Source organism: Littorina saxatilis, linkage group LG17 (genome assembly GCF_037325665.1).
Source record: "Littorina saxatilis isolate snail1 linkage group LG17, US_GU_Lsax_2.0, whole genome shotgun sequence".
NCBI lineage: Eukaryota > Metazoa > Mollusca > Gastropoda > Littorinimorpha > Littorinidae > Littorina > Littorina saxatilis.
In genome coordinates this window covers 60,048,633-60,075,190 of record NC_090261.1, presented here as the reverse complement: position 1 = coordinate 60,075,190, position 26,558 = coordinate 60,048,633, and the positions used below count along the sequence as shown (strand labels likewise).

Here is a 26,558-nt window from a genome sequence, read left to right as displayed (position 1 = left end):
TAGACTAGGGAGCACAGAGATATAGACTAGTGTATATCTCTGTGCTCCCTACAACCCCCCCCCCATCCCTACACGCACACACACACACCCTTCCGTGCCTCCTGTCTATATCTCTGTGCTCCCTACAAACTCCCCCGCCCACACACACACACACCCTTCAGTGTCTGCCGTAGGGATGGAAGATGTAAGAAAGAGTTCCTAGCTCTATTTGTAGCCTATGTGTTTCATGCAACCATTTTTACACCCCAGACTGAACAAAACAGTGCGAGTGCCAATCTAACCGCCCTCACCCGAGGTTAACGTGCTCACGTTCAGGTGATTGCGACAGGTGACGACTGACTTTAGTGGCGACTTTATGCCTCATCGGGAATTCATGGGTCGTAATGAGACGCGAAGGACTGTTTTTACAGGTATCTCCGGTTTCTATGACCTCATGTCGCTTACCTGACGATGATGTCATTCGCGATAAGTGTTTGGTAGAGGGTGATTCGGGTGGGGTGGGATTGGAGGGGGGGGGGGGGGGGGTTCCACTGTGGGAAGAGGGAATGGGAGGGGTAGGTGCAGGAGGCTGCCGAAACAGAGCACGTGAGGGGGGCTGGAGTGTTGACCTACAAGACAACATTAATTGCGGCTAAGTTTATTTTTCGCTCCTCAACCTGACTTCTTTGTCGTTCACCTCGGGGTATTTTGTCTTTACCTTGGTGTTTGCGTCTTTGTGTAATCTCAAGTTTTGACTAAAATTAATGTTTTAACATAGAGGGGGGAATCGAGACGAGGGTCGTGGGGTATGTCTGTCTGTCTGTGTGTGTGTGTAGAGCGATTCAGACTAAACTACTGGACCGATCTTTATGACATTTGACATGAGAGTTCCTGGGTATGATATCCTCGGACGTTTTTTTCATTTTTTTGATAAATGTCTTTGATGACGTCATATCCGGCTTTTCGTGAAAGTTGAGGCAGCACTGTCACGCTCTCATTTTTCAACCAAATTGGTTGAAATTTTGGTCAAGTAATCTCCGACAAAGCCCGGACTTCGGTATTGCATTTCAGCTTGGTGGCTTACAAATTAATTAATGACTTTGGTCATTAAAAATCTGAAAATTGTATAAAAAAAATTTTTATAAAACGATCCAAATTTATGTTCATCTTATTCTCCATCATTTTCTAATTCCAAAAACATATAAATATGTTATATTTGGATTAAAAACAAGCTCTGAAAATTAAAAATATAAAAATTATGATCAAAATTAAATTTTCGAAATCAATTTAAAAACACTTTCATCTTATTCCTTGTCGGTTCCTGATTCCAAAAACATATAGATATGATATGTTTGGATTGAAAACACGCTCAGAAAGTTAAAGCGAAGAGAGGTACAGAAAAGCGTGCTATCCTTCTCAGCGCAACTACTACCCCGCTCTTCTTGTCAATTTCACTGCCTTTGCCATGAGCGGTGGACTGACGATGCTACGAGTATACGGTCTTGCTGCGTTGCATTGCGTTCAGTTTTATTCTGTGAGTTCGACAGCTACTTGACTAAATGTTGTATTTTCGCCTTACGCGACTTGTTCTTTCTTGCATTCGATCGGAAGAGAACATAATCCGAACATTCTGTTGGTTACGGGCATTTGCACCGGACATTAAGGTGCAATCAGCGGTCTTGCTGACAGATTTGTTTGTGTGAATGCTTGCTTGTTTGTGTGAATGCTTGCTTGTTTGTGTGAATGCTTGCTTGTTTGTGTGAATGCTTGCGTGTTTGTGTGAATGCTTGCTTGTTTGTGTGAATGCTTGCTTGTTTGTGTGAATGCTTGCTTGTTTGTGTGAATGCTTGCGTGTTTGTGTGAATGCTTGCTTGTTTGTGTGAATGCTTGCTTGTTTGTGTGAATGCTTGCTTGTTTGTGTGAATGCTTGCTTGTTTGTGTGAATGCTTGCTTGTTTGTGTGAATGCTTGCTTGTTTGTGTGAATGCTTGCTTGTTTGTGTGAATGCTTGCTTGTTTGTGTGAATGCTTGCTTGTTTGTGTGAATGCTTGCTTGTTTGTGTGAATGCTTGCTTGTTTGTGTGAATGCTTGCTTGTTTGTGTGAATGCTTGCTTGTTTGTGTGAATGCTTGCTTGTTTGTGTGAATGCTTGCTTGTTTGTGTGAATGCTTGCTTGTTTGTGTGAATGCTTGCTTGTTTGTGTGAATGCTTGCTTGTTTGTGTGAATGCTTGCTTGTTTGAATTGTGTGAATGCTTGCTTGTTTGTGTGAATGCTTGCTTGTTTGTGTGTTTCTGTCATTTGTCATTTCTAGTTTCAGTTCTGCTTATTCTCCTGCCCTTTGTATGCAAACAATAAAGCTTAAAATAGCATTACATTCTCATCGTCTACGTATCTTAATGGACCTTTTGTTTTCTGTGTGTGCAGATGAAGCAGGGGTTGGAACGCCCCCGCCCCCCGCGCACCGCCATCCCCCAGTACCTGCGCTCCACCCCTCCCCACCCCCCTCAACAACAACAACAACAACAACAACAACAACAACAATTGTCATCCAGCCATCGCCATCAGCACCAACGACATCACCACCAGCACCAGCACCAGCATCAACAACATCAGGCACAGCAGCGGCTGGATCATGGGTACAGCTCTCCTCCAGACTCGGGTAGGAGGCTACCCGGGGTAGGCAGCGAGGACAGGCGCCACCCTCCACCTGTGCAACATGTTGCTGGTAGACAGGTGAGCTGTGTTGCTGTTGATAATGGTGATGTAGTTGGTAGTGGTGGTGATGGTCGTGATCGTCGTTTAAAGAGAGAGAGAGAGAGAGAGAGAGAGAGAGAGAGAGAGAGAGAGAGAGAGAGAGAGACTGACTGACTATTAGGGTTTAACGTCCTCTTAGACCAACTGGTCTATATTGGGACAGGTATAGGTAATACGTCGAAGATATGGTGTGATACTTTGATTCGAACAAGCCCGCTGTGGCTGTCTTCTTCGACACACCAGCATTGGGTTTGTCTCGTCAAAGTATCGAAATACGATCATGATAATTGGAGACGAGAGATGATGCATGCGTGTCTTCGTGTTTTCCAAGCCATGAGACTTTCGCTGTGAACGTGGGATCTTGTTCGTGCGCATGTGTGCACACGGGGGTGTTCGGACACCGAAGAGAGTCTGCACAAAGTTGACTCCGAGAAATAAATCTCTCGCCGAACGTGGGGATCGAACCCACGCTGATAACGACCAACTGGCTACAAAGCCAGCGCGCTACCAACTGAGCTACGTCCCCGCCCGACCGAGGCGCAGAGAGAGAGAAAGAGAGAGAGAGAGAGAGAGAGAGAGAGAGAGAGAGAGAGAGAGAGAGAGAGAGAGAGAGAGAGAGAGAGAGTCTGTCTGTCTGTAGGTCTGCCTGTACGTCTGTTACTAGAAAGTAGGAAGCACCTGGATATAACCCAACCGACAGTGAAAACATTTATTAACGAACATTAGACTTTTACGTTTTGAAAGTACTTTTTTTAAATCTGAGATTCTTCCAGTGACACTATTATGCATACTTCTCTTCCAGGATCGAACCCCAGTCACGCCTTACGCCACAGGGCTGTGCGCGTCCCCTCCCCCCTCGGTCCACTCGGCCCCCGAACCCAAGGCAGCAGACCCTCCCCCGAGCCACGCGCACCGGAGAGGGGATGGGGGTAGGGGGGAGGAAGGAAGCTACTGTGTCTCCGCCCAGGATCACGAAAGATTCCGCCAACAGCTACAACGTCAACACCATCACCATGTGCAGCACACCCAGCAACAACAGATCGTGCATCATCATCCTCAACAACAGCAGCAACCGCATGGAGTGCAAGGGTCCATGGTGGTAGTGTCTTCAGCTTCGCCTCCCGCGTCGGCTCACGGAGTACCTGAAAAGTGCGGTGTGGATTTGAACCAGTACCGTGTCGCCAGTGCCTCAGTGCCGGGGTCTACTTCTGCCCCTGCACCCTACTCCTCGTCCTCCTCTAACGCCCAACACTCTATGCCTGCCTCCTCCTCCCCCCCTTCCTCCTCCTCCTGCGTGCCTCAGTCCGCCCAGAACTATCCCATCCGTGGAACCATGTCTCCCCTCACCTGCCAGGTCGGGGGTCGTCGCGGCGGGGATGGGGGTGGTGGGGCTGACGGTGATGGAGAAGGAGGAGAAGCCTTGTCCTTCGTCTTCGGGCGACCCGCCACCTCGGACGCTGCTGTGGCAGGCAGGTGCGCCTCTCCCCCAGCCTCCCTCCACTCCAGCAAGCGGCCATTGTCGCCGGCGTCACGTGACTGCATTCCCGTCAGGCGCAGCGCTTCCGGTGGTAGTAGCGGGGTGGTGGTGGAGAGGGAAGTGTTGTCGCCCCCTCCGGCGTCGTCGTTGTCGTCGTCTATGTGGGGGGAGGGCCGCATGCTGCAGGGTGGAGTGTGTTGTGAACACTGTAACGGATGTCTGATCGAGTTCAAGAGACAGGCGCTCAGGCTTATGTTTCCCGACAATGGCACCGGGGCGTGTTTGGCACAGGTGAGTTCTTTACGCACAGTTTGAAATAGCTTGGCCGGTATGCAAGGATTGAGGTTACAGACTTTCTTCCGGGATACAGTGTACCCTTAATACAGGTTATTCCGGACTAAAGTCTTTGAACTCGTCTCGTGCACACCGACCCTGGTTGTTATTTGAATGATGTCGTTCTGGTTCAGTCTACGTCTGTCCATCTGTCATGTGTTTCTGTATGTTTGTTTGCGTTCTTTGTTTTAGTGTATACCTGTGTGACCCTTTAGATACTCGATTGACTCTCTTGTCTTTCATTCTAGTTTGCAAACACACGCACACATGTTATCATTTTCTTTCCCATTATTCTCTCTCTCTCTCCCCCCCCCCCCCTCTCTCTCTCTCTCTCTCTCTCTCCCCCCCCTCTCTCTCTCTCTCTCTCTCTCTCTCTCTTTCTCTCTCTCTGGAACTGTTCTGTTTCTTTGCGTTTCATTGTTGTCTTATTGTGTCTTTCTGTAATCTAACTTGGCGATTTTGCAGAAGGTGTTTTTAATATCTTATGTATAGTTTCTTCCTACACACTGGCTATCTTTATATTACATCTGGGAAAGTTCAACATGGAAGTAATACGTTACGGCATCAACTTTTATATTTGAGCAATAAATCTAAAGTGCAATCAAGACCTACCGGTGCCGACTGCATGGAATACTATAAATCAAATCAAAGTTTGTCGGATATAATATGATACACTGCTTTGGGGAAAGAGTGCAACAAATCTTTTGTCTGGATTCAGTTTTATTGCTTCAGACCTGCACCAGGCAAACATCGCAGATCGACATGATCATTCAAAAAAAGAAAAAAAGAAAAGAAAAAAAATAAGAAATAAAGACTATTAACAAGAACGTCCAAGATATTTGTAATGAATCACCGCCATATCGAGCCAGCGTGCCAATAAATATTCCTGTCATTGTCACTCCGAAGCCTTAAAAATGGCGCTTTGAATGCACAGCGCCGACGACGACCCGACTGAAGCCCGAGCGAAGCGTTACGGACTGAGTAAGGGGAAATTACGTAACATTTGCAGACTGCTGAACCCGGATGAAATTTGGCCTCAGACATGGAGGCAAAAAAACGCACATCTTCAGTGTCAATTACGTTAGGATTGAAGCAACGCCGTGAGCTTAGGAATGGGGTATTTCTTTGTTCGGGGAAAGATTGTGTTGTTATGTTGCTGTTATGTCATCGCGATTCGTCTCCCTCTTCCATTCCCACTGTCTTTGTTGCCCCTTGCTCGCGCGCGCCAACACACCCATACATGCACACACGCACACTCGAAAACGCACGCACGTTCGTTCGTTCGCTCGCACGCACGCCCCGCGCGTAAGTTTGCACGCAAGCAAGAACACACACATACACATACAGACACACACACACACACACACACACTACCCACAACCCAGCCCCCCCGCCACACACTCACACACACACAGACATACACACACAAGCACGCGACCACAAACACACACACACAAACACACACACACACACACACACATTGTCTTGAAGCCGCTGAGATATCTCAAAATCGATAGAGATGGGGTGGGGGGGGAGGGGGTAGTTCGAAAGAGAACAAGGAGGCTGATAAGGGGGGCGAAGGAAGAAAAGTTTACGAGCAAACGCTCGATCGCTGATAGGGGTCTCTCTCCGTCGGAATTGACCGGTGTTTTAGAGCCGGCCTCTCCTCGCTTTTTAGTGTCCCACTTATCTCTTTATTGCCCGGTGTGATTGGCTCAGACAGAGGTGGCTTACGGGATACACTTACAGGACATTTCGGTCAGAATGCACACTGTTGACAAGAGATCCGTTGTATCACTTTAATTGACGTTTAGGAGTAAATATCAAATACATGAGGTGTGTGCTTCCCACGTTGATCGCTGTCATTTTATGCAAGATAAAGATAAACAGAGTAAATTTAGTCATGCTAAGTAAAGCTAGCAGTGAATTAAGTATTTCACTTCCACTTTGCATTATTCTGACAGTGAGTGAATATCCTCAACTTGGTTCCGTGAATATTAACCAGCCACTGTTACGAACGATCATGAACAAACCTTTCCTTGCGCTATGAGTTAGCAACCCTTTTCTTGCGCTATGAGTTAGTTTCAGCAGCCACATCCAGACTTGATTACAGAATAGTCGCTGTTCGAAAATATCATTTTTTAATGGGTTGTAGAAGAGTTATGTTGCCTTGTTTCCATAGAAACACTGAGGCAAGCCTACAATGTCACGTGTTGCTTGTCTGAGTGTTGCAATGGAAAAGCAACGAAACCGAAAGGAAAGCAACTCTTCCGGTGTGACGTTTTCATCTTTCGCCGTGGTGATATTTCGCTTCTCGGCCTCGTTGATCTAGTATAAACTTTACACTGAACAAAAAAACACCCTTCGATAGTACTGATGAGCGACCTTGTGTACCTTACATTCATGGGGCCAAATTTGTCCAACCAATTTGTTTTATTTAACTTAGAAATTTGATTCATCCTAATATGTTTCCTTCTTACTCGAGGGACGTAACCACTCAGTACACGTTTTCGAAGAATTCGATTTGGGGGTTGAAATCTATTAAATTTTACCACCAATTTTCTTCACATGCAAGAAACTGACATGCTTTTCGTCCTTAAATAATTTCACTTCTTAATTTTACCAGGAAACAACATTTCAGTCTTGAGTATATGTCGAGGGGGAAATATGTACACAGGCGAAAGATGAAATCGTGACACCGGATCCACAACCAATCATATCTCGACAGAGTTATATCCGGAATTTGTCTTTTCGCATAGGACAAGACACGGCAGCGGCATGTGTTCTATAGCTTTGTCTATTCACTCCTCGGCTGGTGTCGAACTTGTCTTGTGGATGAGTCGGGAACGTTTTGCAGCTCTGTGGCGCACAATTATTTTTTATTTACTGAAATGAGAACACTTTGAACAGTCACCCAACATGACACGAGAAAACCAGAGTCTCAGCAGACTCTGCTAATCCCGCTCATTGTCACAGCATCTTTGCGACAAAGACTAAATACGCAGCAAGCAGTGGAGTATCTGTATTTGCAATTGTTTGTTGGCAGAAGACAAAAGCCTGTTTGAACAACTCTGACTGCACCCTCTTGCCCAATGTTGTTCGCGTTTTTGTTTCTTGAAAAAAACAGTTGTGTTTTATTTGATTATTTCCACCCAGGCCGTTTGGTTTCTTGCAGCGGTGATGCGCAGCTTTTATTGCAGGGGCGGGGTTCCACTAGCTTGCACCTGAAACTTAAAAAAAAAATTTAAAACGAGAACAAGGTTATCTTCTTTGATTTTTCTACTTTTCTCGAAATGTTGATTGAATTAGCAACGTGCTAGGGCGGGCGTCACCCCTAGTGATCAATTTAAGTATGGGAGGAAGAAAGAAATCCAAAATGCAAGGTTTTAATGGCTGCACCCGCTGCTAGATTGCTTTAGTTGAACAAATATTAGTTTCAGCTCCGTTATTTGGGATTGAGTTTTGTTTTGTTTGATTTCCTTACTGGTCAGCCTTGGCGCTGATCTCCGCAAAACATTTGAGGATAATAGACGGTGACCTAATTATATTAGTAGGCATTTTGTATTTTGTCTTTCGTCTGTTTCGCCTCTTAAGGCCTTTCTTGTTCATTTAACACATATATGTCGAGGCACAAGAAAGGTACAGAGATATAAAGAAAAAGCCGAACTAACTATGACAGAGTATGCCGATTTCAAAAGTGACGGCTTGATAGTCCTGTAGCTCCAAGCAAGAACTGAAAGCGAGATACAGTAGTATGTAACAATGTTGAATCTACTTGTAGTGGCGTGGAGTGGAGAGAAGAACAGTAGAGGGCAATTATTCAAAGAAAGCATAAAGATCAAACAGAGTAGGAACTGCTCATTTTATTAACACCAAACCAAACAAAGTGCAATGTGAAATGTGAAAAAAAGCAATACAGGTCAATGCCCCCATTGGATCTCAATCAATCAATCAATCAATAGGAAGCTAATATTGCGCGTATTCCGTGGGTACAGTTCTGAGCGCCTTTCCACTCTCTGTTTCACAACAATCCCCGCCAAATATCATGATCTAGTCTGTACCCAAATCCCCACAGACCCCGCAGTCCAGTCGCCCTGAGCGAGCCCACAACAGCCCCATAACGGGAGTTGAAGAGTCCCAACACGAAATGTCACTCGACGCGCGCTGTGACAGCTAAATGAAAAAAGCACGTGCAGCTAGTGAGATTGGAGAGAGAGTGAGAGAACAGGGAGGACCTGTTCTGTGTCAGGCGACGAACATCAGCATTGAAGTGTGGATAATGTTCTTTTAGAACGCTGCTCATCACAAGCTCCTCACTTGAAGAAAGGGGCACTCGAGAGAAAGAGTCTGTCAGGATTTATATCGTGTTGCTCTCGAAATCATTAAAGTGGTTTGTATTAGACCTAGAAATTATTATAGTGGGTTGTATTAGACTGCTACCATACCAGATACATTTAACATTCACAAAATCATGTTTTAGGCCTAAAAAAAAAAATAGGTGTGGTTACGGTAACCCGACCTACCCTATTTTGGGGGGCCGACCCCATAACTTTTTATTACATTTGTCAAAAAAATACCAAAAAACCCAAGTAAACGAGTGCAGAAAACGCAATGAAAGCGAAAGCGCCCGTGTCGCACACTTATTTCCCTGTCAAGTAGGTTTAATTTGTACTCATTAGAAGAAAAAAAGTTTAAAAAAAAAAGTGATTGCCTACCTTCCTAACTTATTTTTTTTGGCTATGTTACCGTAACCACACCTATTTTTTTGTTTGGCCTTAGATAGGAAGATGTAAGCCCGAGGACATGAAGCCCTAAATAGTCGTCGTTGCTACACAAGGCAAACAGCGAGGCTAAGCCTGTTAAAAGACAAAGGTGTGTTCCCCCTATTTTTTCGAGAATTTTATCAGCTCACTTCTGTGCAAATATCTAAAATGTAACAGCCGTGCACAAAGTGATGACCTTGTTTCAGCTGAAAACGAAACGAATAGTAAACGTTTTGTCAGCCAATAGCTTTGCTTTCCAAGGAGGTACTAGCTGCTATTGCCGTATTGGTAGGGGTGTCCAACAATCTTCAGATTGACGAACGTTAGTCTGTAGTGCAGGATGCAGGCCTTTGTAGATTTTGAGCGAAAACACACATTTTTAGCAGTAGTTGTGAGTCCTAATCGGGCGAAAAAAGCGTATGAAAAAAACACCTCAGTGTTGCACGTCTGTCAAGCCTGATTTTCTTTGGCGAAGTCGACTTCACGAAGACAAGTCTATACATTACGAAGGTCGCTGCACGAAGACAAGTCTATACATTACGAAGGTCGCTGCACGAAGACAAGTCTATACATTACGAAGGTCGCTTCACGAAGACAAGTCTATACATTACGAAGATCGCTTCACGAAGACAAGTCTAGACATTACGAAGGTCGCTTCACGAAGACAAGTCTATACATTACGAAGGTCGCTGCACGAAGACAAGTCTATACATTACGAAGGTCGCTTCACGAAGACAAGTCTATACATTACGAAGATCGCTTCACGAAGACAAGTCTATACATTACGAAGGTCGCTTCACGAAGACAAGTCTATACATTACGAAGATCGCTTCACGAAGACAAGTCTATACATTACGAAGATCGCTTCACGAAGACAAGTCTATACATTACGAAGATCGCTTCACGAAGACAAGTCTATACATTACGAAGATCGCTTCACGAAGACAAGTCTATACATTACGAAGATCGCTTCACGAAGACAAGTCTATACATTACGAAGATCGCTTCACGAAGACAAGTCTATACATTACGAAGATCGCTTCACGAAGACAAGTCTATACATTACGAAGATCGCTTCACGAAGACAAGTCTATACATTACGAAGATCGCTTCACGAAGACAAGTCTATACATTACGAAGGTCGCTTCGCGAAGACAAGTCTATACATTACGAAGGTCGCTTCACGAAGACAAGTCTATACATTACGAAGGTCGCTTCACGAAGACAAGTCTATACATTACGAAGATCGCTTCACGAAGACAAGTCTATACATTACGAAGATCGCTTCACGAAGACAAGTCTATACATTACGAAGATCGCTTCACGAAGACAAGTCTATACATTACGAAGATCGCTTCACGAAGACAAGTCTATACATTACGAAGATCGCTTCACGAAGACAAGTCTATACATTACGAAGATCGCTTCACGAAGACAAGTCTATACATTACGAAGGTCGCTTCGCGAAGACAAGTCTATACATTACGAAGGTCGCTTCACGAAGACAAGTCTATACATTACGAAGGTCGCTTCACGAAGACAAGTCTATACATTACGAAGATCGCTTCACGAAGACAAGTCTATACATTACGAAGATCGCTTCACGAAGACAAGTCTATACATTACGAAGATCGCTTCACGAAGACAAGTCTATACATTACGAAGATCGCTTCACGAAGACAAGTCTATACATTACGAAGATCGCTTCACGAAGACAAGTCTATACATTACGAAGATCGCTTCACGAAGACAAGTCTATACATTACGAAGATCGCTTCACGAAGACAAGTCTATACATTACGAAGATCGCTTCACGAAGACAAGTCTATACATTACGAAGATCGCTTCACGAAGACAAGTCTATACATTACGAAGATCGCTTCACGAAGACAAGTCTATACATTACGAAGATCGCTTCACGAAGACAAGTCTATACATTACGAAGATCGCTTCACGAAGACAAGTCTATACATTACGAAGATCGCTTCACGAAGACAAGTCTATACATTAGGCCAAAAAAAAATAGGTGTGGTTACGGTAACATAGCCAAAGAAAATAGGGTAGGTAGGTAGGCAATCACTTTTTTTTTTAAAACTTTTTTTTCTAATGTGTACAAATTAAACCTAGGTACTTGACAGGGAAATAAGTGTGCGACACGGGCGCTTTCGCTTTCATTGCGTTTTTTGCACTCGGTTTTTTTTTTTGTTTTTTTTTGTGTGTGTGTGACAAATGTAATAAAAAGTTATAGGATCGGCCCCTAAAAATAGGGTAGGTCGGGTTACCGTAACCACACCTATTTTTTTTTTAGGCCTTACGAAGATCGCTTCACGAAGCCATGGCACTGAATGTTCGGTAAAAACAAAGACTTCGCAATGTCTTCGTTCGGGCTCAATAAAGGGTCGAAGGCCTTCATAATGTCCCGATGGAGGTCCACACTCAACCCTCACGACGATTCTTTCTCTCTCTGTCTGTCCATGTTCACTTAGCTCCTCTAGTTCTGCACACGCCCTTGCACCCCCGAACACGCTGCATGCGTGCGTCCAACGGCTTGTCGTAAAACTGCTGCGCAGCACTGCACGTCCAAGGCAGCGAGATGAGAGTGATGATGACGCCTGGCTTTATTGTCATTGCTGTCGTAGGTCACCTCGCCGACGACGACGTATGGGGGACGGGCAGTCCAGTTATGGCCCTCGTCGCGCTCAGGGGGCACAACCGGGGCGCGCTTCGGGGGCAGTTATTGCGCCTGTTTTAGGACCGGGAGCCGATAGATTTAGCACTCGCGTTTGATTTTAGGGGTGTGGTGGAGCAGGAGGGGGTGGAGGGAAAAGAGGGAGATAGAAAAAAAATGAAGAGAGAGCAAAGGGAGAAAGAATTTCATGAGAGAGATAGGGAGGTGGTGCGATGAAAGAACAGGATTTGACTTCGATCAATCAATCAATCAATATGAGGCTTATATCGCGCGTATTCCGTGGGTACAGTTCTAAGCGCAGGGATTTTGCTTAAAAAACAATTTTTATGCAATTTATATCGCGCACATATTCAATGCCGTGTGGGATGGATTTTTTTTTACACAATACATCACGCATTCACATCGGCCAGCAGATCGTAGCCATTTCGGCGCATGTCCTACTTTTCACGGCCTATTATTCCAAGTCACACGGGTATTTTGATGGACATTTTTATCTATGCCTATACAATTTTGCCAGGAAAGACCCTTTTGTCAATCGTGGGATCTTTAACGTGCACACCCCAATGTAGTGTACACGAAGGGACCTCGCTTTTTCGTCTCATCCGAAAGACTCGCACTTGAACCCACCACCAAGGTTAGGAAAGGGGGGAGAAAATTGCTAACGCCCTGACCCAGGGTCGAACTCACAACCTTTCGCTTCCGAGCGCAAGTGCGTTACCACTCGGCCACCCAGTCCTTGGTGTTCGTACAGATTTTCTTTCTTTATTTGGTGTTTAACGTCGTTTTCAACCACGAAGGTTATATCGCGACGGGGAAAGGGGGGAGATGGGATAGAGCCACTTGTCAATTGTTTCTTGTTCACGAAAGCACTAATCAAAAATTTGCACCAGGGGCTTGCAACGTAGTACAATGTATTACCTTACTGGGAGAATGCAAGTTTCCAGTACAAAGGACTTAACATTTCTTACATACTGCTTGACTAAAATCTTTACAAAAAATGACTATATTCTATACAAGAAACGCTTAACAAGGGTAAAAAGAGAAACAGAATCCGTTAGTCGCCATGCTGGGGAGCATCAGGTAAATTCTTCCCCCTAACCCGCGGGGGGCGTTCGTACCGACTGTTTGTTTGACTGATATTGAATATAAGGACAACATAGCAAACATGAAGATTAAATTAACTGTCGTCCGATCAATTCCGTTTTCTTAGCTGTACAAGAGAAGAGTTATTTCGTGAATTCATACAATAAAAGCCCAACTCAAATACTGACTTCACAAAAACTCCAGTCCTCATGTTTTCATTTCTGCTTATCATGAACCCACGTGCAGGAGAAGTCGAAAGTTGCACAAGGTCATGCCAGAAATAAAGATTTACATTTGTGTTTTTTTATGCCCGCAATAAATTCTGTTAAACACCACTTCCGGAATCCTGAAAAAATGTTGCAGCTGCGCTAATGGAAGCAGTATCATCAGAAATTAATTACCCTAAACGAGCCTTCCTTCTGGAAATGCTGCTGGCAAGATTCGACCATTCAGAAGAACTCTGTGATTTTCTCCCTGACCCCAAGACCTCGTCCCCAGCCCTCGGGGCATAATGATGTCAGCTTGACGTCACCTCACGTGATTGTTTGCGAGCATGTTCTGACGTTATCGCTGATGGCATTGCCTCTCGTCTGTTAAGATCTTGTCACCATTTTTTAAAGCTGTTATTTAGGAGAGAAAAGGTGCTGTTTTGAGCTCTCTTCGCGTTGATGAGGGTTAGCCAGCTGGATTCTGGTGTCTCTGCTTGTGACCGTGTGTGCAGGGGGAAAGGGAGGGAGGGTCACTCTGCCTTTCTGTGTGTAAATTGTCTGTCTCAGTGTCTGGAAGTCTGCTAGCTTCTTGTGCTTTTTGTTGGAACTTTTACCCTGAGCAAGTCCTTTACAAGGCCAATGTTTAAACAAAATAAAAAATAAAATAAAAGCCCAAAGACACAGTTGTATTGGGTCAGCAATAATTGTTGTCTTGGTGTTACAGACAGTATTCTCGAGTCGTGCAGAGCTCTCTCTCTCTCTCTCTCTCTCTCTCTCTCTCTCTCTCTCTCTCTCTCTCTCTCTCTCTCTCTCTCTCTCTCCGTCGCGATATAACCTTGAACGGTTTAAAACGACGTTAAACACCAAATAAAGAAAGAAAGTCTCTCTCTCTCTCTCTCTCTCTCTCTCTCTCTCTCTCTCTCTCTCTCTCTCTCTCTCAAGATGTCAGTAACCTTGTAGTCGTTGCCCCCGCCTTGGCAAATGTTGTGTGGAATGACGAGTTGTTTTTAGCACACACCCAGGCGCAAGAAACAGACCCGGTCTGTGCAGGTCCCCCCCAAGTTGCCTCCCGTGATAGAGACGTCATGGCTGTGGACCGGAGATAGCGCCGCCATGTTTTACGCAAGATGGCGACAGATTGGCCACCCCTTGCCGCTTGTCACGTGACCCCCTGCCTGATCTCTCCTCCCGCGTTAAAAGAGCTGCTCTGCTTCCTTCATTATCGGCTTCAATGTTGGACTGGAATTTTTTTTTCTTTTTTTCTTTTTCTCTTCAGTCCTCGTCCTTCTTCTCTTCAGTCCTCGTCCTCCTCCTCTTTCGTCTTTTTCTTTTTCTCTTCAGTCCTCGTCCTCCTCCTCTTTCGTCTGCTTCTTCTTCTTCTGTCTTCACCGATATTCCTGTTCTGTATTTAAGAAATAAACTGCTTTAGCCGAAACCTATACAAAATATTCAGTGCTAGTTATGACGGCTTACTAGTGTCAAAACCTGGGGTTACCCATTATCACGCGATAATTACTAATTAACGCTGTCAGTTACTGTTTTCACTCGTTAGTTACTCATTTTCACGGGATGATTAGTAAGTTTCACGGGAAAATGACTAATTTTTAGTTTTGGCACTAGCAATCCGTCAGGAAGTGAGCCAAAACTAAAAATAAGTAATTAACAGGTGAAAGTTAGTCATTTTCCCGGGAAAATTAGTAATTGACACGTGAAAATGGTAATTATCAAGGGAAAATTACTAATTTTCCCTTGATAATTACAATTATGAGGTTTTGGCATGAGTAAGCCCAATGACGGCTTACCAGTGCCAAAACCTGGGGTTACCCATTATCACGTGATAATTACTAATTAACGCTGTCAGTTACTGTTTTCACCTGTTAGTTACTTATTTTCACGGGAAAATTACTAATTTTTAGTTTTGGCACTAACAATCCGTCAGGAAGTGAGCCAAATCTAAAAAATAGTAATTAACAGGTGAAAGTTAGTAATTATTCCGGGAAAATTAGTAATTTTCCCGGGAAAATTAGTAATTAACACGTGAAAATTTTCCCTTGATAATTACAATTATGAGGTTTTGGCACTAGTAAGCCCTCATCGCTAGTGATATTTTGTGAACTCTTGCCCAACACAAAATCCTTATTCTGTCGCTTTATTGTGAATGTAGACAGTCGTAACAAGTGCCCTGTTTGTAAAGCGGGTCAGTTCATTTCAGAAACGGACCTCGTATTTTCTAGCGCTGTGAAAAGTATCACTGCTGTGGAGTTGTAACTATCGATGGAAACTGCGGATACGCTGGTGCAAGCACATGTTTTCAAGGTCCATGTTTTTCACATTGAAGCTTTCATTACTTACAAATGTCCGAATCGATAGCTTTCACCGTTGAATGTATTCTTGGGGTTATTGTGACCTGTGCGCACCTGCAGAATGGAATACTCAATCACGTGACCTTCCTGTAATCGGTCTCACCTGCATGCACCCGATGCAGGTCTTGAGATGGGTAAGCTGATCACCAAAGGAGAAAAGACGTAGCGGCCAGATTTATATCCGCACTGAAAGTTGTAAATTGCCTGCAATGTGAATCGGTAAGCACCGGATGTAGAAAGTCTGAAAAGATTCATTGTACATAGACACTGATACTTTAAAAGCAAGGCCAGATACATATGAAAGAGCTTCCGTGTATCCTTGGGATTTGTTCTACGGTCATGAAAATAATCGACTGTATCACCAGGAATTTCGAACCATCACTTGGCGCAATCAGAGTATGGGCAGGTGTACGCTGTACGCTGACCTTTCCTTCCGTCGGGATCTACCCCCAAAATAGCTGCGGTAGTTTCGTTGGTCGCTTGATCGAAATGAATTGGCTGTTCAGAATGCATGAAAATTAAGGGTCATTTTCCCGTGACTCATTTATGGTCAAGCCAACGGTGAAAGGTCAGCGGTACCACTTCAGCCACTGCATTGGCCACACAGACCGTGAGACGTCTTCATCACATTTTTGTCACCGTCCAACCAAGCGAAACCGCCACCCGAATAACGAGACCGATTCTTCCTCAACTTTAAAATGCCAGGGGCGAGCGACACTGAGACCACAAAGGGAGACAAACACGCGAGAACTACCTGGCAAAGGGGAGGTAATCGCTTAGAGAAGGAAGCGGGGCGACAACCAGGGAGAAAAACACGTGGTCAAAAGGGGGCCCACATGCCTGAAGAAGGGGAGAGAATGGGACAACAGACAAGGGGGACAATGCAGATGACAGTGTCAGATTTGTGGATGACGACCTACGAGCTGCCGTGTCAAAGATCGCCCTCGTCAAGTGGAAGGCTAAATCAGTCGCTCGTTTGTTCGCGTCCTAGCAGTTTTACTCCGCTGTGGGGCCAATTCAGAAAGTGAGCTTATCACCTTAGCGTTTGTCGTTTGGTGAATTGCATTTTGCTGCTTCTGGAACGGGAAGCTAGTATCTCCAGGGGGAGTGAAACACAAAGATGGAAGCGTTCTGAATATTGTGTTTTAGTTTGCTGCAGTCATTGCTTGAATGCGTGTGGAGAATCTCTTTCTTTGAAAGTGTTTGAACAGTTCAGAGAGAGAGAGAGAGAGAGAGAGAGAGAGGGGGGGGGGGAGGGGAGGAAGGGGGGGGGGGCGTTTAGTCTAATTTTACGTCCACTCAGGACCAATGGGCTTATCTTAGGAGAGAGAGAAAGAGAGAGAGGTGGAGGAGGATGGTTTTGGGTGAGAGGGACTTGTGTCGCAAACAAGAACGCTGTCAAAGATAACGGTGTCGCAATTAAAGTGCGTGCAATAGCAGAACCGATAACCCCAGGTGATGCCAACAAAAGACTGCGCATACCGAACATTGTATCAAGGAGTTCTTAATTGACTCCAAGTGCTATCAAACATGCCAAGCAGATAGCAGCATTACAAGCAAACTGGCGTAGGAGTCACTCTTCGATCTGTTCGCATTTTTAGGAGCTTTTGGCTCCCGGAGTAGCTTTCTTATCGTGTCACTTTTTTGACTTCTTCCCACTTGCTCCATTACCTTTGCTCCCTTGCGCCTCTACAGTCGGCAGTCGCCTTAACTTATTTCAAATTGTCAAAACGTTATTGCCATTTCGGTAGACATGTCTAATGTTTTATTTTGGCAAGAAAAAGGTGAAGCCAAGGACTGCTTAAAGTGGTACCAATTTTTCATTCGCCCTATTTCCTTTTTGCCCCACATTCATATCGCCACAAGTCACTTCGCACCGTGTTGTTCCCGTGTTCGCCCCGTGTACGCCTCATTTTTGTGGTGACCTTTCGCCCCGAATTCACCCCATATTCTTGGGGCAAAAAGGAAATGGAACGAAGTGGATGTAAACCCTTTTAACTTCTGAAAATTGCCAACCCGTCCACTGCCTTATCGGCTAATTTGCCGAAGAAAACAAGAAATTCCTATGAGGTAGGAAAAACACCCCCGTCAAAGGGAAATAACCTTCTCAGTTGGTGGCAGTGACTGAGTGAGAATGGTTATTTCCCTTTGACCATGAAGATGTCCCTGTATAAGTCCTTGTATAATTTTAATCCACCAATAACTCCCTAACCGTGTGTTTGACTGGTCCCAATTTTTGTAAGGACCGTCTCAGGAATGTATAGAACCTGTTCACCAAGTTTGGTGACGATCGGTCCGTTCATTCTTGAGATCTATATGCGAACACAAACACACAAACAAACACACAAACACCCAAACAAACACATCGAGCGAAACCTATACACACCCCTATACCGGGGGTGTAATAAACCCGTACAACATTCCTGCCTACCCCGATCCCCTAACAGAAAAAACTATGTTGTACAGGTGTAACGGAGACCATTGACATTGCAGACACAAGACAGGTAGCAGATTGTAAAAGAGCAGAGATAGCCGTGGTGATAAGTCCGATAGGCGGTAGGACACCAAGATGTCTTGGTCAACTCAGGCCATTGTGGTCAGCCACAGGTCTGTGGGTCAGCTGATTGCGGTCAGGAAGGGGTGTGGGTTTTGGGAAACAGGGTTCAAGTGGCACTGATGGACACCAGAAGGTCAACCCAGACAATAATGGTTTGGAAGCTACTTTTACCGTCGGACACGTTATCTGACCGCAAGAAAAATTAACACACCGTCAAGGATAACAGCAGAAACAGAAAGAAGAGTTTCTACACTTTTTCCAAAATTATAAACGGGGAAAAGGCGCCCTTTCACAAATATATACGCACATTTTCATACACAGCCATCTTGTTTTCTCAGTATATTGTGAATTCTGGGATAATCACAGATTTCTGTTCGATCTCGACCGTGTACCTCGGTGTGTGCTTCCCTTTTCTTGGTATCCATAACTTTCTTTCTTTCTCTATTTGGTGTTTAACGTCGTTTTCAACCGTTCAAGGTTATATCGCGACGGTATCCATAACTGATTACGAAGGTGCCGTTTAATGGCTTAAATCTGTCGGCCGAGTTGATCCCAATGATCTGAGTGACTGGGAACTTTGCGGTTGATAGGGTCTGAAGTATCACATTTGCTTGAAAGATTGCCATGATATGGAAGATTTCTGATTTCAAATCCTGGGGTGTGTGTGTGTGTGGGGGGGGGGGGAGTGGGAGGGGGGGGGGGGGGTGAGCGAGGGATGGGTTCAGTTCGGAAGTCTCGTCAGTTCTGTTTTCAGGACACATTTGATTATTTTGTGTGCTTTTCCCCATACACAATCAGATCAAAGAGAAGGTTGCATAAAATCAGAAGAACCACAAAAGAGGAAAGTGAAGGGTCCCTCTCTCTTCCTCCTTATCCCCGTTTTGTACCTACTTCCCATTCTTGCAACTAAAGCACTTTCTTTCTTTCTTTATTTGGTGTTTTACGTCGTTTTCAACCACGAAGGTTATATCGCGACGGACTAAAGCACTCATCTCTCATCAATGTTCTGCTACTTTTGACCCCCCCCCCCCCCCCCCCCCCCCTCTCTCAACTCTCTCTACCACTCTCTCTCTCTCTCTTTCTCTTTCTCACTCTCTCAGTCACTCACTCTCTCTCTCTCTCTCTCTCTCTCTCTCTCTCTCTCTCTCTCTCTCTCTCTCTCTCTCTCTCTCTCTCTCTCTCTCTCTCTCTCTCTCTCTCTCTCTCATGTCTAAGTGTGTACTTCCTTTCCCCATAATATTTACGACGAAATACTCAACAACACTGCCCTCATCCTATGGTTTCAGAGTGTACGACTGGACGGTCTAGAAGAACGGATCTGCGTGCCAGAGAGCCTGTTGACCCGGTACAGCAGTGGCCGCTGCCAGGTGTGCGAGACGCAGGTGTCACAGCTCAAACAGGAGGCCATCGCCATGATCCGCTCCATCCAGCTGGCCCAGAACGCTGCCACCGCCATCCCCAACACCAGTATACCTGCCCTCGTGGGATCTTGCACACCTCAACACAGGTAGATGATTGTTGTTGTTGTTGTTGTTGTTGTTGTTGTTGTTGTTGTTGTTGTTGTCGCCGTCTCCGTCATTGTCGTTTTTGTCGTTGATGTCGTTGTTGTTGTTATTTGTGTTGTTGTTGTTGTTGTCATCATTGTTGTTACTGTAGCTGTGATGACAATCTGTTCAGAACACTTCCACACAGTCATCACTAGTATAAGTATATTTGCCTCAAACAAACGTGGCGCACTTGAGCACTGGTAACTGATCGTTATGTTGTTGTTGGTGTTGTAGCAGTGATGGTGGTATGAATTTGTTTTGTCGACCTGAACTGTGATATCCAACTCGCTGTGGCCATTGTCAGCCCTCGACAGTGCAGTACAGATACATCTTTTTGTACAGTAGTTTAAATTGTTAAAGCTCGGGGACTTGTTTCCAGTGATTGAAACAGACTTATGTTCAAAATGATCCATCACACAGTTCTTTTAAATATGACGCCGTTCACAATGCATGAATTTCAGGTTTCAGCATGGAAAGTCATGCTAGAAACAATTTGGGAATGGGAAGTGGTCCAAGGGAAGTAACCCGCCCCGATAAGAGCACACGCAGGATGGGTTATTTCACGAGTTGTTTCCCTTGCTATGGTACCTCTGCTTCTCAATCTCGCTCCTCTAGTTCTACCTCTCCCTCTCTCTAACACGCACGCACGCACGCACGCACGCACACACACACACACACACACACACACACACACACACACACACACACACACACACACACACACACACTAACACACGCACGTACGCTCGCACGCATGCACGCACGAAACACGGAAAACAAATTACTAAGGAACTCGTCTGCGATAAGAGACTCGCCAGGATGGCTAATTTCACGAGTTGTTTCCCTTGCTATGGTAACTCTGCTTCTCTCTCTCTCTTTCTCTCTCTCTCTCTCATACACACACACACACGCGCGCACACACACACACACGCACACACACAAACAGCAAAAGAATTGAACAATGTTGAAACTTTGTTGGTTACAAATAACGGTAACAAATCAAATTATGCTTCTGGATTTTCATTTGATTCAAGTGAGTCTGTGCGATTGTGAAAATAACTAAATAGATTATGTAATTGTGACTAATACCAATCTCTCAAATAAAATCAAACTAACTTTATTATCTCAGTCTCAGTCCGTGTAGTATCTGCATGAATCACACACAGTAGCAGTTGTCATACAAGAAGCTGTTGACATGTCAGATCAAAGAGAATTTTGCATTAAATCAAGAGAAACAACTAAAGAGGAAAGTGAAGGGCCCCTCTCTCTTCATCCTAATTCCCATCCCTCCCCCTTTTGCACCTCCTTCCCAAGGACTGGGTGGCCGAGTGGTAACGCACTTGCGCTCGGAAGCGAGAGGTTGCGAGTTCGACCCTGGGTCAGGGCGTTAGCAATTTTCTCCCCCCTTTCCTAACCTAGGTGGTGGGTTCAAGTGCTAGTCTTTCGGATGAGACGAAAAACCGAGGTCCCGTCGTGTACACTACATTGGGGTGTGCACGTTAAAGATCCCACGATTGACAAAAGGGTCTTTCCTGGCAAATTTGTATAGGCATAGATAAAAATGTCCACCAAAATACCCGTGTGACTTGGAATAATAGGCCGTGAAAAGTAGGATATGCGCCGAAATGGGTGCGATCTGCTGGCTGATGTGAATGCGTGATGTATTGTGTAAAAAAAAATCCCATCTCACACGGCATAAATAAATCCCTGCGCCTTGAATATGTGCGCGATATAAATTGCATAAAATAAAAATAAAAAAATAAAAAAATAAAAAATCCCTGCGCTTAGAACTGTACCCACGGAATACGCGCGATATAAGCCTCATATTGATATTGATTGATTGAATCTTGCAACCATATCACCCATCACATCAGTTTTGTCTCTCTCTCTATGTCTCCATGTCTCTCTGTCTCTGTCTCTCCGTCTCTCTGTCTCTGTCTCTGTGTCTCCATGTCGCGCTCTCTCTCTCTCTGCCTCCATGTCTCTCTGTCTCTCTGTCTCTGTGTGTGTCTCTCTCTCTCTTTTTGTTATCCCCCTGTCTCTCTCTGTCTCTCACTCTCTCTCTTTATCTCCCCCTCTCTCTCTGTCTCTGTCTGTCTGTCTGTCTGCCTCTGTGTGTGTGTGTGTGTGTGTGTGTGTGTGTCTCTCTCTCTCTCGCTCTCTCTCTCGCTCTCTCTCTCGCTCTCTCTCTCTCTCTCTTTCGCTCTCTCTCTCTCTCTCTCTCTCTCTCTCTCTCTCTCTCTCTCTCTCTCTCTCTCTCTCTCTCTCTCTCTCTATTTCGTCGGTACTTTATTTTAAACCAGTCCCAAAAGAACGTTGACAGGCTGTGCACATTGCCTTCAACCTCAGTGAAGTCCAGTCTCTGTCACTCTCACTCCCTTCTGTCCCCCCCTCCATGTCTGCCTGTTTCTCTTTTTTGTGTTGTACCGAAATCCTTGTGTTCTTGTGTCTCATCAAGCACTTCAGAGTCACCATTTTGTCACTGCGGACACCGAGTGTTGCCATTCCTTCACAGCAGCAGTTGGCAGTGCCATCATAGTGTGGAGAGGGTCGTGTTTGATCGTCACACACATCTCTCTCTGTGAAGTCCCCCCCCCCCCCCTCTCTCTCTCGCTCTCTGTCTGTGTCTGTCTGTGTCTCTCTGTTTTTCTGTGTCTCTCTCACAGTCTCTCTCTCACAGTCTCTCTTTCTCTCTCTCTCTCTCTCTCTCTCTCTCTCTCCCTCTCTCTCTCCCTCCCTCTCTCTCCCTCCCTCTTCCTCCCTCCCTCTTCTCCTCTCTCTCTCTCTCCTTTCCTTCCCCTCCAAGTCGTCCTCCTCTCAGGGGCTGCTTCCAGGTTCTTCCCTCATCTCTTTCAGAAAGCAGGAGCCGGAACTGTGGTCAATAAAATTAATTAGGTTGGTGTGCTCCATTTAGCAAACTGTAATTGGCGGTATTCATATTTCACACTTTTCATCCGGGGCCTGTCCCTGTCTCCCTTTCACACCCTTCTCCACTTCCTCTGCCAGCTCCACCACCCCCAACCCCCCCCCCCCCCCCCCCACTATCTCTCTCTGTTTTTAGTTTTTTCCCCACTGTCCTTTCGCAACATTTAGATAGCTTTTGGGGTTTTTTTGCCTTTAAAATCTTACTATTTTTGGTCAGGTTTTGCTGGTGAAATGTAATTCATTGGTTTTAAAATGACGTTTGTGTAAAAAAAAAGAAAAAATAGGGTGCCCTTTTTCTTCGATATTTTTTTCTCCCTCTATAAATATTACGTTCATTTATATTTTTGTTTTTCCTTAAAAGTGAAGTTTGATTTAAAACATAATGATACTCTCCATGAGAAAACAGTTCTCGGCACCTTGACCCTGAATGTTTGTCATTTTTTAATTTCTAGAACTCGACAATTGCACTGCATTTTTTTTTCTGATCGTAAATCTGTTGCGCACGGAAAAATCAAAATTTGTCAATAAACGAAAGATGTCTGTGGGTGAAATCAGGATCGATCGCGTATGTCGGACATGAAAATATCCCTTTTTTCAGGTTAGTTACAGCAAGGTGATAATGTGATGTGACTGCCTGGTGCCATCTCGCGGAGGGTGGGGGGGGGGGGGGAAGAGACCGAGACAGACAGACAGAGAGACCAAGACAGAGAAAAAGAGACAGAGAGAGCAAGGGGAAAACGTTAATTATGAGACTGAGTCAACCCATTACGTGCAACAGATACCCAACAGTAGCACCAAATTTCATTTCACTTTGTATGGCAGACAGTGGGGGTGGGGGTCAGAGGCTGGTGGAAAAGTTGGTGGCGATAATGGAGAGGAGGGGGTGGGGGTAGGGGTAGGGTAGGGGGGAGGCGGAGGGTGAAGTGAACGAGGGGGGAGGGAGGGCAATGTGAACGAAGGGGGGGGGGGGGGGGTTAGAGGGCTGGGTCGTGGTGAACAAGCAACATTTGGAGGGTTGATTAGTCCGTTCCACAGCTTCAGATAACTCCGGTGCTATTACCTGTTTGGTTTTGTTTACATTTGACTACCGGTATATAATTATGTGTCATTATGTCCAGTCCCTTATCTTGAAAAAGGATAGTTCTAAAAAGGAGGGAGTCTTAAAATGGGGATACATTTCATTTTTCATTTTCATTACTTTATTGTCCCATCGCTGGGAAATTCGGGTCTCCCAGTGGAAAGCTAGCAGCAACGGAGTCGCGCTACCCAGGTGTCTGCGTGTTTAGGTGTATTCAGCCACCTGCACTTATGGCAGAATGACCAAGGTCTTTTACGTGCCATTGTGATGACACGGGGGTGGGACATGGCTTCCGTCTCTGGGTCTGCACATAAAGTTGACCCGTGTCCGTCCCGGCCCGAATTCGATCCTGCGACCTTCCGATCACAAGTCCAGTGCTCTACCAACGGAGCTACCGGGCCCTGAATAAAAAGTCTGAGAAAACAGGGTCTTATAAGGAAAAGAGTCATAATATGGGGGGGGGGGTTGCTAGGGCGAGGGGATCCTCAGTGTACTGACTTCGTGTTGCATAGCTTTGCTTTGGACAGGGATTACAGTATGGAGGTGGTAGGGTGTGAGGGGGTTTCGGGGGGTGGGGGGGGGGCGTGGTCGAGGTGTGAGTCTTTGTCTTGTCTCGCACAGACTCCTTCGCCGTTGATTTACATCATCTTTTTATGGTCCCGTTATCATCTGGTGGTGGTGGTGATGGTGGTGGTGGTGATGCCAAGTCTGTGGTTGGCCGCGCTTTCAGTCTGACGGGGCTTCTAGCCAGGGCTGATTAGATTTCCTCCCCACACCGCTCATTACACCTCCTGGAGAGGAAGGGAAACGTAAAGTGTGATTTAGTTAATGACCGGCTCAAACACTCACGTTTTAATCCCGGCCACGAAACAGGCGTCAGCCGTATAGCACCCTTTTTGAAGAGTGAAGGATGGAGGAGGGATGATTTGAGGGGGGGGGGGGGGGGGGGGGGTGGTGAAGCAGACATGATGTCATGAGGATAATATTCAAGAGAAGGGTGAACAGGTACACGCACTCAATGGCTTCTTCTTTTTTCATTTTTTTTTCGCCGTGTCTGAACTCCGGGCAAGGCTTATGTTTAATGTCCTCATCGTGGCTGTTTCTTTGTGATCGGTATTCCTGGATTTTGTCTGCGTTAGCCTCTGGTCGCTGTATAGATCCAAAGAACAACCATTACCAACAGATACGCTTATTTTCCGTTTCTGCCTTCGTACTCTGCTCAAGCCTACTCGTAGAACAAATCAGCATAACGATACCCTCTCGATCGAATGCCCCCCTCCCCCAGCAAAGACTTGAGAACTTAGAGCACAAAGTTCACTGTCGCGAGCTTCGAACTAACACTAGGCCTGCACGTGCTCGATTGAAATATTCCCTGATAAAAAACCATGAGGCTAATAGGGGAGGAGAAAGAGAATCTGCAGTAGGCCTAGTTATTGTCGTCGTCGTCGTTGTTGTTGTCGTCGTCGTCGTCGTCGTTGTTGTTGTTGTTGTTGTCGTCGTTGTCGTCGTTGTTGTTGTTGTTGTTGTATCGTGGAGTATTAACAACATCTTCGTGTAAAACACACGGTTCTGCTGTTGGGGATATAACCACAACAGTATAAACGAAATGTGATGTATAGCTTCACCTGTATATATATATGCATTGGGAGGATTAACAGAGACTAATATACCTGTGTGCAGGTATGGGAGGAAAGGCCAGACGTACACAACGACAGGTCACACCTCAATGCCTCTGGCGGCCCAGGCTCAAGCCTACCTGGAACACAACGTCCGCGCATGGATGAACCCGAAAAAATTCCAGGTAAGTTCACTTCTCACAAACGCTTCAGTTTTCTGTCTCTTTTCCCCGTTAAACCAGATTTTTATTAGTTTTGTTGATTTTTTTGTGTTTTTTTTGCGGAACTTTCCGTGTGAATCCTTCCATGTGATATCCCCAGTCGTGTTTTTTTTCTTCTTCTAATAAATGTCTTTGATGACGTCATAACCGTCCGCACTTCTTTTTACATTTAGTCAAGTTTTGACTAAATGTTTTAACGTAGAGGGGGGAATCGAGACGAGGGTCGTGGTGGATGTGCGTGTGTGTGTCTGTGTGTGTGGTTTTTTTTTTTGAGGCGGCACTGTAGCAGCACTTTTCATCCTTATTACGATCTAACTTTCCTCTCTCCTTTCCCAATCCCGTGGCCAAACATGGTCGGATCAGGTGACTGCATGTCTGTCTCGACAAGGGCTGCGCTAAAACCTGACTATCAGGCGACTGACTCTATTTCGCCCTTCACCTGTGTTGCCATAATTATGGTGGCTTTATACAACCTACCATTTACAGCGCCCCTCCACCTCCTCCTTCCCTCTGACACATCCCATTATAAGCTCTCTTTTCTGTTTTGTTCCCCATCACGTCATTGCATTCTTCCTTCTGTATGGTGTGTGTGTGTGTGTGTGTCTGTGTGTGTGTGTCTGTCTGTCTGTCTACCTCTCTGTCTCTTTCTGCTTTTGTCTGTCTGTCTGTTTGTCATTCAGTCGGTCGGTCGGTCGGTCTGTCTGTCTGTCTGTCTGTCTGTCTGTCTCTGTCTCTCTGTCTGTCTGTCTCTCTCTCTGTCTCTATCTCTCTCTCTCTCTCTGTCTCTATCTCTCTCTCTATCTCTCTCTCTCTCTCCCTCCCTCTCCTCCCTCTCTCTCTCTCTCTCTCTCTCTCTCTCTCTCTCTCTCTCTCTCTCTCTCTCTCTCTCTCTCTCAGAGATAACACACGCCAACGGTCTGGCAATCCTGACTTGTCCAAAAGGTCTTGCATTGGCAAAGTGAAAG

At 45.4% G+C, this 26,558-nt stretch overlaps 1 protein-coding gene and 1 long non-coding RNA gene across 2 annotated transcripts in view; both read left to right on the top strand.

Annotated features, from left to right (window-relative positions):
• LOC138951912 (uncharacterized) overlaps positions 1-25,777 on the top strand; it is a 162,577-nt gene extending 136,800 nt beyond the window's left edge. The window contains exons 3-6 of the mRNA XM_070323472.1: positions 2,403-2,711; positions 3,535-4,500; positions 19,493-19,713; positions 25,437-25,777. Of these exons, the coding sequence (XP_070179573.1) occupies positions 2,403-2,711; positions 3,535-4,500; positions 19,493-19,713; positions 25,437-25,716 (1,776 nt within the window). The 3' untranslated portion in view covers positions 25,717-25,777. The remainder of the gene's footprint in view (positions 1-2,402; positions 2,712-3,534; positions 4,501-19,492; positions 19,714-25,436) is intronic.
• The window catches only part of LOC138951926 (uncharacterized), a 272,464-nt gene that overhangs the window by 32,798 nt on the left and 213,108 nt on the right, over positions 1-26,558 (top strand). The window lies entirely within an intron of this gene.